The sequence below is a fragment of the Berghia stephanieae genome, chromosome 4 (assembly GCF_034508935.2).
Source record: "Berghia stephanieae isolate SIO BIC M18660-M18661 chromosome 4, UCSD_Bste_1.3, whole genome shotgun sequence".
In the NCBI taxonomy this organism is placed as follows: Eukaryota; Metazoa; Mollusca; class Gastropoda; order Nudibranchia; family Aeolidiidae; genus Berghia; species Berghia stephanieae.
The window spans coordinates 28,534,572-28,548,019 of record NC_088363.1 but is presented as its reverse complement, the minus strand read 5'-3'; the positions used below and the strand labels follow the sequence as shown (position 1 = coordinate 28,548,019).

At 34.5% G+C, this 13,448-nt stretch overlaps 1 protein-coding gene across 1 annotated transcript in view; it reads right to left on the bottom strand.

Annotated features, from left to right (window-relative positions):
- Positions 1 to 13,448, bottom strand: part of LOC144970366 (uncharacterized) — a 51,857-nt gene that overhangs the window by 17,479 nt on the left and 20,930 nt on the right. Inside the window, exon 3 of the mRNA XM_078909927.1 lies at positions 5,149 to 5,179. Within this exon, the coding sequence (XP_078766053.1) occupies positions 5,149 to 5,179 (31 nt within the window). The remainder of the gene's footprint in view (positions 1 to 5,148; positions 5,180 to 13,448) is intronic.

The following is a 13,448-nucleotide window of genomic DNA, read 5'->3' as shown; positions in this document are numbered from 1 at the left end:
TGACAAAAGTTTTAACCCCCGCCACGTGTCCTTTATATCCCCAGAAGAAGAGCATTTTTCAATACTATTTTTGTGCTTGTCTCTACAACTAAATATTACTCTCTTTATCTCTTTTTGTTTTGTTTTAAGATCTTTTTTGTTTCCACCAGTAATGAGTGTTTTCTTTCGGTTCAATAAAAGTTTTAGATCGGAACGATTTCGTTAAGAGTCCATTCTTCTTCTTCTTCTTCTTCTTCTTCTTCTTCTTCTTCTTCTTCTTCTTCTTCTTCTTCTTCTTCTTCTTCTTCTTCTTCTTATCATCATTGTTATTATTAATGCAAGGAATGTCCCGATTACGATCTTGATTAAAGATTAATCGAATGCATAATAATCGACGAATGACAAATACGACGATTTACTCTAATACTTATTACCACCCGTCCCTAATTTACCTTTGTTTTGAGAAATCTGTGGGGAAAAAATATGTGCTGATTAAAATGAACGAATATTTAATTGAAAAAAAAACCTTATAGTCAAACTATTAATCTGCTTATTGAAGACACTATAGCACAAAATTCGCTCTTTTGAGAATAACAAATGGCAACTTATTAGACATTGTCTCATGGGGCAGCATGGCTCAGCAATATGGTCTTTGCTTCTCACCAAAATATACAGAGTTCGACTACTCGACCCGCTGTGTGGCCTTGAGCAAGTCAACCACCCGCCCCCCTAGTTCACTTTGCTGTGCATTCGCCAATCCAGTCTTTCTTTGGGATAGACCCTAAAGAAAAAGATATCTTTGTAGATGAATGAAAGGAATTAGAATTTATTTATCTAATTACATTCTTATACTCTTGAATTTCTCTGCTACGTTTGACAACATTGATCTTTCCGTCTTCTGAAGCCGACTGTCATAATACTTCGGCATTGACGGAGGTCTCATGGATTTCGTTTATATTTAAGTGGACGATATTATATAGTAGTAACCAATAGACACTCTCCTGACGATTTTATGTTAAATCGTGATGTACCGTAAGGCTCAGCTCATGATCCCATTCTCTTCGCCCTATATGTATTCTACTCATAGCAAGCTAGGTAAGAGGGCGATGATACTACCTCTTTCTTCTTTTAGAAACAGTCATAACATAAACCACCGTTTATATGCTGATGGCACACAACTGAACAAAGATCTTCAATCGAGTTAACAAACTTGAAAATTGTTGCCCATCCAATAAAACATGTATTGGACCAAACGGACTAAAACTAAATGAAAACAAAACTGACATGATCGTATGTTTCTCTATAAGTAAGATGAAATTCTGTTGACCTGTTCTATATCATAAGAAATGATACAACAGTTTTGCTATTTAAAATAATAAAATCTTGGTGCATAAATAAAATTTGCGTTCTCAATGGAGAAACAAATCGGTAATGGTTTTAACAATGAATTTTGAATTAAGAAGATCTGCCAAAATGAAACAATTCCTCTCTCTAAACTTATTTAAAAAACGTTTGTGTCGTCCTGATTAATGTTCTTCTTGCTGGTCTACCTGAGGATCAATTCAAGATTCAATAGAGCATTTGTATAGGGCAGTATTCACTAAACGTGCTCAAAGCACTTTACAAGGGGTCCCTTGTCAACTGCAATACTTAGCATGTAGCACTAGACGTGACGCCTGTTAGGCGATATGAGATTTTTTTTTTAACGGAGACACCGTTCTTAACGGCCATGTACTCATTTTGATGTCAAAGACTGCTTTCTCTCGGCTACTTTGAAAAGCTGCGAGGTAGATCCGATTAAAACCGACATTTCATTTTAAAATTATGCATGATCGAATTAATAAAATCCTTTACTTTCATCATTAATAAATCACTTAAACTGGGTGTCGTACCCGATATCTGCAAAATTGCGTATGTTAAATCTTTATTGAAAAAAAATCTAATCTTGACAAAGAAAATCTAAAATAACTATCTTTCTGTCCCTAACCTTCTCTTTTTATCAACAGTTCTCGAACAACTGGTATTTGAACGACTTCTAGCTCACCTTAAAATAAATTTAATGGAAGAAATCCTTCTATCTGCCTAAAGAGAAAATCAGTCGATCGAAATTGTTCGTGTCCGGGTTGTAAATGACCTTAAAATTTTCGATAAGGGTTTTTGAAAATCTCATTCTTCTTGATTTATCATAAACTTTTGACACTATCAATCACGAATTACTGTTAAAACGTTTAAAAATACCTTTCGGTATTTCCAGTACGGCACTCAGTTGGTTTAAAACTTATCTATAAGATATACAACAAATTGTAGTTGTAAATAATTTGAAGTCTGATCAATTTATTTTGGAATGCGTCCTGCAGGCTCAGTTCTTGGACCTGTGCTCTTTGTTATCTACTTACATCACTTTCAAAGATTATAAAGGGCTTTGGCTGTCCTACCACCGATGTGTTGATTACACCCAGTTGTTTGGATCGGAATGTACCAAGAACTTACAAACTGTCATAAGTGCATGTGAAAAATATGTACTGGGTGCAAGGGATTGGATGGGAAGGAAGAAGCGAAAGCTGAATGACGAAATAACAGAGGTGATATATGTAGGTAACAAGATTTTGAAACGATACGAAATTGTTAGTAGAAGAGGCGTGTCAATAGATCTTGTTGACTAGGTCAAAATCTTGGAGCATTCTTAGATTAGATTCAAAGCTGTCGATGGCCACCAAATGAAGACAATGATCCAATCACGAATATTGTTGAGAAAAAAATAGATCTATTCGGCAGTTCCTTTCTGATGATGTAACCAATAAACTTGTCGTTTCCTTCTATTTTCCAATATGGATTATTAATGTAATGCTCTTTTGTTTGATGTAACAGAAAATAAGTCATGCGGCTGCAGATGGTTCAAAACAATGCTGCCAGATTGGTCTTTCAGAAGCGAATGTTTGACGCTGCCCCACCTATGCTTCTCAAATTACACTGGCTGCCTGTTGAGAAAAGGACAAACTGCAAAGCGTGCGTCATAGTTTATCGATGTCTGGAAAACACTGCCTATCCCTCCCTACTAACAGAAGTCCTTAAGAAATATTTGACAACCCGATCTTTGCGTTCCTCCAATGACACCACACGTTTGGCTATCCCATACATTCGTACAAAGGCGGGAACAAGGTCCTTTTTCATTATGGTCCGTCTGTATGGAACACCTTTCTACAGAGCATCCGGGAGTACAAATCATTGCTGTGTTCAAGGAATCTTTAAAAATATTTCTTTTTTGATGTCATGTATTTTCTATAATATTTTTTGTGTTGATGTAAGTCGCCAAGAGCCTTACGGTTGAGGGTGCTGTGCGTATAAGAGTTCATTATTATTATTATTATTATTATTATTATTATTATTATTATTATTATTATTATTATTATTATTATTATTATTATTATTATTATTATTATTAATATGATGAGAGAATGTGAGTAAATATCCTTTTCCAATGACTCAACTATGCGCCGCTTAGATCAGGACTCGAACCCTGGACCTTCCGGTCCGAAGGCGAGCATCATACCACAAGACCAGATAGCCGCAGAATAGACTGCAACGAACAATACAACAAGACAAATCATAGGATCTACTTATTTTGATAAGACTACAGCGCTGTTAATATGGTTGTACTGACTGCCGCGAAGGCTATGATTAAATATAACATAATCTGCATTATGTTACAAAGCAGTTGTCGACCATTCCGTTACTAATTATGTCTGAGATTAAATTTACTCCCGAAAGTTACCCAATAGGACTCAGATCGACAGATTCGAACCTACCAGCAGCCATTTGTTATAAGATCAAAGTCACCAACAACCAATGTATAGAAATTACATAAAATGTAAAAGAGGCATCAGCTTTATTAACCTAAATAAAAATCATTTGACACGTCTATTTGATCTAATAATGATACTACCTGGAGTTCACTGTGGCACTGTCTTTGTTAACCCGTCAACTGCTCTACACTGAAAAAAATGATCTCAGGTTTGATTGTTTTAGCCAAGATGAGGGTCCTCGATATTTGAATGACGAGTTTTTTGGGTCAAATTTTGAAATACGTATTTTTTCTGAGTACGACAGGTAACTAGTTTAAGGGTACAATGAAAACAATCTTGTAGACAAGAAAAGAATGAGGATTACTTTGTAATAGTCCTACTCTACAAGCATGAAGATATATATGGGAACCCAATATTTGGACACATAAGGTAGATTGTTTTTCAATACTATGGAGTGTAAATGATGTGTTACAAATTTCGCATTTGAGAAATTTATTGTAACGAGTCATGTGTAACAATAATATGTGAGTTGGGATTGGAGAATTACATGTCTCATTGTACTAATTGGAAATGTTTATGTTACAGTTGTGACAAAACTAAGCAAATTATCAGAGCACAAATAATGGCTGCTTTCAATTGATGTTTAGCCGAGTTAGATTCAACAGGTAGTAAAGACCCTTCCTCTACCTGTCTGACAATATCTTTGAAACGACTCAAACACATTTGTAATTTGCCATCTTGCAATGATACACCATCAACGCCGGTAATTTTTACTTTCCAATCTAAGACTTGTATCATGAATACCAAGTTTTTGTTTATGACTTCAGGTTGTGAAATAAGTTGTAGTGACACAAATGGACAGACTAGAATTGGACTAATTATGATACCTTCCGAATAGGGTTGACTTAAATAACCATTTGTTGTGATATTTATCTTACGACATTCTTCAAATCCCGAATGCTCTCTGTAAAAATTGCACAACTCCAACCCAGAGCACGCCAAGCGTAGCTGTATTCCATGAATTGAGGTAGTATGTGAAGTCACATTTTTTATCCAATCCACCATTTTGGTTTCTACGTCATCTCTTAATACATCGGATGACAGTAGTCCAACTTGCAACGAAACCAGCTGCTCGAGTAAGCAAAGCCATCGATCCTGTCACACTTCATAGTCTCAAGTTTAAACACCATTTCCCACAACTGCTTTTCATAAAAAAAATTATTATTTAGACTATCGCTAAGCTCGTCCAGAAAGGAAATGGGTACCATATTTGTCGGCAAGAATATAAAATATCCGTAATACTTAAATGAGTCCATTTCTTTTAAAGCTGTTTTACACAATTCCCTGTCATTGACAAAAAGTTTACCTGATTCACATTTAACCGGCGTACATTTGTCCTGAAAAGGAAGAAAAAAATGTATAATTAAGACTTTACTTAAAATTAGTTGCTAGATGTTATTCAATAGTTCTCTGACACACACACACACACAAAAAAACAAACATAATATATATATATATATATATTATATATATATATATATATATATATATATTATAAAATACTTGCGATCAATAGAAAGAATACACATTAAAACCGTCGTTGAAGTGAGCCAATTATTTTTCACTGAGTTGTTTACCATTAGCCTTTCTTAGTCGGTGTTTTTGTTATTGACCTGAAATTCGCTCACCACGTCGCGGATGTGCTAAAACGACCTTTTTGCTCCTTACCGTGGACTGAAGTGTGTAGATTATTCTTTTTGCCATCAGTTTTTTCTTGAAACATTTTCAAGGTAGGAAAACACAATGTAAAAGACCAACCGTTAATCTGCGCGAAGCCACGACTTAGTTTAGAACAATGCACATGTGCCATTGGTCATCTTCAAGCTGGACTATTTGTGACCAATATCACAAGAGAACTGTATATTCGTTAGTGGATCGATTTGAAATAACACAAATGGTAAGGGACCGAGATCGAACTGGCAGACCACGAGTAACAACTCAAGGTGAGGACGTTTTTTTACGCACGCTACATCTACGGGATCGTTTTTGGACGGTGAGTGAAACTGCGTGAGCGTTTCCAGGTACACAAATTAGTCGACATACTGTTTGTCGCAGACTTAGCTCGCATCACGGAAAATTGCCTTTTGAAATCCCAAATTTTGATATAAAAAATGAAGAAATTTTTGCCACAAAAAACCCCCAGAAAATTTTGCCACATTTTGCAGTAAAAATTGCCAAATTTTTAAAATTTAGTTAACTTTTCTTATTCAGATTCAGATTTAGACAACTTTATTTATTCACGGAGGCCACTTGAATATTCCATTGATCTAAAGATGCAATCAAACAATCACTCAGGTGCAAATCAGAAAAAAATGATTAAAAGCAGCAAGCTTATATCAAAACAAGAGTACCGAAACCTCCAAAAAAGAAACATCAAAATCTCATTACACTGGCACGGGGAAAATTGCCATTTGAAATCTCAAATTTTGCAAAATTTTATCATTGGGGTTCAAAAATAGTGAAAAATAGAGATTTTTCATGAAAAATTGTAAAATTTGCGAGAAATTGCGGAAAAGTGCGAATTTTGAGGCCGCAATGGCAAACCACGATGACAGAGAACATGAGATTATCGCAAGACGTCAGATGAATCACATTTTGCGACTGGAAGAAATGACGGTACATTACGTTGTTACCGATGATCACACCAGCGATTTCACGATTCTTGAGTATTGGAATCCCCAAACAGAGGATATGGACAAGTCATGGTTTGGGGTGGAATGAGACTATTAAGTAAATGTATCCCTAACCATTGCAACCATTAATATATATAACAGTTATACTACTACTCCCTACTGTTTCTAAAACTTTATTCCAATTCCATTTTATCAATACCGTCTTCTAATGTAGACTACGTTTTATTCTAGTCGTAAAAAGTCCGCAATTTCGCGGGGAAAGAACTATTTTCATTCGATATTGCCTGAATCATTTTCTTGATTAGCTTGATTACGATTAGATGCACACTTTAATCGATGTGCTTGTCGTCGCTGCCATGCTTTATTGGCATGATTTTAGTTTATCAGTCAGTAGATATCAATATCAATAAGTCACAAGTCTTTACCACGCTTGACTTGGGAGGCCTTCCGAAAGCTCCTACAAAGGGAAACAACTTAAATAATATTCCCTCAACTAACCCCAAGAAAAAGTAAAACCTAGACTACCTTTAACTAACCCTAATATGAAAATAAACACCCTAGCATTATGACTGACCCTAATAGAAAAAAAAATCCCTCGGACTGCTTTGCACTACCTTTCAATACTTCACAAATTAAAATGGCGGCCGAGAATCAAAACAATGGTCAAATTAGGAAATTTTAAACTTTCACAAATCTATCAAGGTTTGTTCTAGAGTTTTTGATATGCTTCTTTATGATGACAAATTGAATAAATAAACGCATTACAAAAGATCTACGGTGAAAATACAAATTGAAAGAATACTGGGAATGTAGGATCTTTCGGAATGTCTCCCTTTTACCTAACTTATGTGAGGTTAAATGAAAATCTGAAGCAGACGCGAAAAATATCAAGTTTGTTCGGGCTAGAAGCTAGACAGATGCAATTGACAGTTTGCCGACAACGTTTAATTAAATATTTCCCAGGGCCATAATTATCACATCGATGGCATAAAAACGACAGTAATATCAGCAGTAATATTAGTTGACGTTGTTAATCGGTGAAACTTGTTTAAAATTTGTGTAAATCCGAATACCTTCATGTGATCAAGTGAATAATATCACTATGAATGCCACGATTTGCTAAAAACTGCCAATACACACACACACACACACACACATGTAAACACCACACACAACGCAGACACACAAACACACACACACACGCACACACACACACACGCACACACACAAACATACATGCAATTAGAACATACTACTACATAACAACACTGATCACCTCTAAATCAACAACACAACGGAAGTAATAATAATACTTGATGTCATAAATAGATGACGCAAACTGACAACTTTTTACAGTGACGAAATTGGTTGATTTTGAGAGTGTTAGTGTCGTCGGTACGTATTTTATGATATCTTTGTGACTCAACGAACTTTCAAACTGACTTTAAATTATAAAAGGAAATCAAGTTATCTGTTTATCTATCTGTAAAAAATACATTTCTAATTTTCAAATCTTTCAGTAGAGTTGTGCGCCGTATCATTTTTTTATTGACTCAAATAAGCACAATGTTCTCCACAATGCTATATTTTTAAAAGAAAGGATTCCACACTCTAAATTGCACGACAAATTCCCTCCCCCCTTTTTTTAGATGTAATTATGAATTACACACCTTTTATTAATATTTATTGACATATTTTAATTCGTACTACCTTACAAAGGGGCATTCAATTTCCTGTCCCCTCATTCTGTTAAGTTATTTACCTTAACAAGCCATTCACACATATCTCATTCGTCCTTAGTGTTATATTTATTGTTTTGTGATAAAGGGGAAACTCCAAACGTCCACAATATCTATCTTCGTCTAATAACTTTAAGCTTATAATTCAACACTTATCGTTATTTTTTCCTTCGAGCTTCCATCAGCAATATTTTCATTCTACCCTTAACATGAATTAAATATAATTTTGTATGATCACTATCTATTTAAATTTGTGTCAGTGCATGACATAATCAGTCCGAAGGTGAACATTTTGGATTTGGATTTTTTCCCACATTTTCTGAAAGAATATGCTCCCCAAAGCATTACAATTTTTATTTGAAGTAAATCGTGTGATTTTTCATGAAGTCATGATCGGATGTCTGGGAAAGGCATCCAGCAACTTTTCTCAAAGTTCATACTTTTTCAAATTGATTAGATGTAAAAAATATTTAGAATTGAAAGTAAGCTTATATATTCCCCGAAGATGTACAAAAAGGGTTGATTTAATCATTCATGACAAGAACTCATTTTTGATTTTAAAATTGACCTTCTAACTAAACTTGGCAATATCTCAGTTCAAACCTTTTCACCATCCGACTAATTATGTCCACGCAGTGGCGTTGCCTGTTAACGGCATATGGTAGTTCCATAAACAGTAGAAGAAAATGATTTGCAACACAGTGGACACAATTAAGAAGACAGTACACACGTGAACCAACTTGGTAGAGGGGGGGGGGGGCGATGGGTTATACGTATACGACTGAGGAAAGTCACATAATTTCTGAAAAGAACAAGCCACAACACTTAGATACCGTTCCGGTGTGGATAGGTCTTTGCAATTAAAGGATTCTTTGTCCACCCAGATAATTAAGGGTATGAATTTGCAAGATAAGACACTCACTCAATATGTGATATATGTAAATTTAAGAGATAAAAGGCTTTCATAGAAATGAATTGCCTTTGATGCTTCTAAATGAAATCTGCACCTATGGCATCTAGTTCAACTTTGGGAATTGACAAAAATCTGCAAAAAAAGTTCAACCGCTCCTGTTTCAATATGTCTGTTAACAGACAAACTAACAGAATAGTCAATTTGAGTTGCTATATTTAAACTTGCCAATGTTCTATTACGAACTGCATTTGTAAGATGAGTCTCACTAATTTCATGGTTTTTTTTCAGCACTCTGATGGAAGTGATTAAAGTCAATATAGCCTTTAGATGTCCATGATTCGTCAGTGATTGCTGTATCTCTGAGAGCCATTCATGTCTATCATGCCATTTCACTAAAAAAGAGCGTTTTCGATCTTTCCACACCCGTGATAATTCAAAATTAGTTAGTTGGCTGGTGAGACCCATGCCTTTTTAATTCTAAATTGTCATCTACTGGTGTCTACCGAAAAAAGAGTCAATTTGATTCATTGCAATTCATTGTTAATAAATAAAAACAACAAAAAAGCCCCCCAAAAACTTCGAAGTAAATCACACTGGAAATTAGTGGAATGCGATTAATGATAACACGATCAAGGCCTGGCGATCTGTTGTTATTGAGCTTTTGTATGGCTTCACTTATTTTTTGGGGCGTTATAGGCGTTTCAAGCTCTGAATTGGTCTTGAATGCCCTTGTATTTCTCAATGTAGTACACGCTTATAGTGTTTATAATTTCTTTATAATTACATAAGGTCTTATTACATTTATCTTTGATTATAAGTCTGTTAGAGCATAAGAACTAAACTGTCTTGAAGACGAAGGCATGCACATACTAGCTGATATGTATAATAAGATATTTAAGACAAAACAAGTTCTCAATCTTGGAAGTGGAAAACTCATTCTGCTAAACAAACCCAATAAAAAGAAAGGCCCTTTAGTAAATTTGCGACCAATAGTTTTATTATCCACGCTAAGAAAATCACACTCAACGGAATTAGAGAAAAGGTAGAGGAATATCTTTCACCTTCACAAAATGGGTTTAGAAGAGATAGAAGCACTGCAGACATAGTATGGGCCCATCGATGGCTGAAAGCCAGAACGGAGAAATATAAGGAAGAATTTACCATACTTGGAATCGATGTCAGTTCAGTTTTCGACACTATATGCAGAACCAAATTGTTATCAATCCTTGACTCATTCTTGGACAAAGATCACGTGAAGCTCATAAGATATCTCTATTATCAAATACTACATTACAATTTGAATCCGGCAGAGAATTAACAACAATATCGACCTCAATTGGATCCCTCAAGGAGACAGCTTGAGTCCAATTCTATTCACGATATACCTCGAATCGGCCATGAAAGATCTAAGACCAAAATTACCACCAATAAACAAGATCACTCGTAAATTGATATACGCAGATGATACAGACCTAATCTTTGAATCAGAACATCAAGCGAAAATATACATGCCAATAATATCAACTACCCTAGAAGCATGGAATCTGAAAGTGAATCAATCCAAAACAGAATATTAAAAAATCAACAAATATTTAAATGAATGGAAAAGTGTACGTAAACTAGGCAATTTGATCAACGAAAATGAAGACATCAGAAAACGAAAGCAGCTGGCCACCAATGCATTCAACCCCAACATTTATGGAATAGAAATAACATAATCAGTGAGAATAAACGAATACAGATTTACGAGGCACTGATTATTCCGATATTGACAAATAATTGTGGAACCTGGGGCCTCACAAAAAAACCCAAAGAACTTAGAAAGTCTCGATTCATACCACCGCAAACAATTACGTCGCGTAATCGGAAACAATTACAAATACTGATCTCTATGAAAAAAACAGGGTCCAACGCCTGAGTACAATAATAAAAGAACAGCGATGGAGGCTATTTGGTAACATCTTATGTCGAGAAGATAACATCCCAGCCCAAAGTGCAATGCCAGAATATTTCCTTCATGGCAACAAATATGTAGGGAGATCTCCAACATCAATAGTAACTACCCTGAAACAGGACCTCTCTACGTATCAGAAATTTCTGGATTCAGATGAGGCCGAATTAATCCCCGAAGAACTAAGAAATACTGCAGTGCCCTCCGTACTAAAGTCACAACAAGATCTTGACAGCCTCAAAACTCTGGCCCAGGATCGTTACCAATGGAAACAATTAACAACATAGATGGAGAGAGCAGCTATACTTATCGACCATGACTGAATCACACAATTCTAAGCAAGCGTCATTCGGACTGCGAAGCTTACTACTACTACTACTACTACTACTACTTACTACTACTACTACTACTACTACTACTACTACTACTACTACTACTACTACTACTACTATTACTACTACTACTATTAATGATAACACCGTGTTAATCAAATCAAAGGTAAATTCAGATCTTCTAAATATCTACTCAACAACACACCAACATACAAGGGATAACTGTTGATCGTCTTCGCTTTCTTTCTCCGGCAGACATATAAACGCACAAACACACACACACACACACATAATATACACACTCATACATGTCATCAACTCGGCATTACAAGTAAGGAATACGTTGCTTAATTCGTTCAAAATGCTTCGTTGCATTGCATTAGTTTATTCAATATACTAGATAAAGAGGGGAAAGCATTTCAATATGTATTTTTAAATTTTATGTTGTTTCTTTTTGCTGCTTACCGATAATCTTGACGATAATCGTTTTTTTTTTGGACAGTTGGTGTAATAATTTGGATGGCCCACGTAACCATATTATCGTGACGTATATATTGTATCATCCCCGAGCCTAACAATGGAGCTCACAAATCATGGAATGCGTGGATGGCTTTTTGGTTATATTTAATGATGGGTTAATTAGGCTCAGTTTCTCAGTTTATCAGCTGGAGCGAAAATAATGGACAGAGTGTAAAAAGGAGTTCTGAATGTTTTGCTTCCCATGAGTGAAAGAGAGGGGAGAGAAGTGTTGGTCTAGACGATTATTCGCGCAGTGATGTCACCAATGCGAGTGTCAGCGAAATTCGGGATTCGAGTAGTTCGCGCAGTGACTAAAATGGCAGTATGTTTCGGCTTATTGACAAAAGAAAGCGTAGTTGTTTATTTTCTCAGTTTTAATTTTATGTAAAGTATGCTGTTATTATACCTTTAAAGATTGACACGGTTCTTGGCGCCACGCCGCTGGTTACAAGTGTGAAGAATGAATAATATATATATATATATATATATATATATATATATATATATATATATATATATATATATATATATATATATATATATATATATATATTTAATAATAATAATAACAATTTAAAAATAATAATAACAATAATAATAATAATAATAATAATAATAATAATAATAATAATAATAATAATAATAATAATAATATAATATATAATAATAATAATAATAATAATAATAATAATAATAATAATAATAAATAATAATAATAATAATAATAATAATAATAATAATAATAATAATAATAATAATAATAATAATAATAATATAATAATAATAATAATAATAATAATAATATAATAATAATATAATAATAATAATAATAATAATATTTGTTATGAGGCCTTGAAGAGCGGTGTCATCTGCAAACTTAATTAAATGTGCACTCATGTTTTGACTTCTACAGTCATTCGGGTATATTGTGAATAATACAGGGGACAATACACAGCCTTGAGGAGCACCAATATTTGTAGTTATACAGGAAGATATGTTTTGTCCTAATTGAACATATTGTACTCTCTGCGTAAGAAATTCGAGCACCCAAGCAATTATATACTTGTTTAAATTCAGACTAGTCAATTTTTAAACAACCATCTGAGGTTGCATTGTATTGAACGCTGAAGAAAAATCTGCAAAAAGCAATCTGCAATAGCTCTTAGCGTGATCTAGATGCCCGTAAATGTTGTTTGTAAACAGCAGAATGGCATCCTCTACTCCACGTCCTGGTTTGTAAGCAAATTGATGCCTATCACTCAATGGCATAAACTGGTTCCTAATTTTAACAAGAACAAGTTTTTCTAAAGATTTCATGACTATTGAAGTCAAAGCAACAGGTCTGAGATTGTTCATTGATTCAATTTTTTCTTTTTTTTTTGGAACAGGAATAATTTTTGAAGTTTTTCAAAATTTCAGGGGTCGAAAAGCATTGGAGGGACCATTAAAAAATATGTGTATAAATTGGGGAAAGCTGATGGGCACATTCTTTTAATAATTTTCTTTTCAATCCATCCGG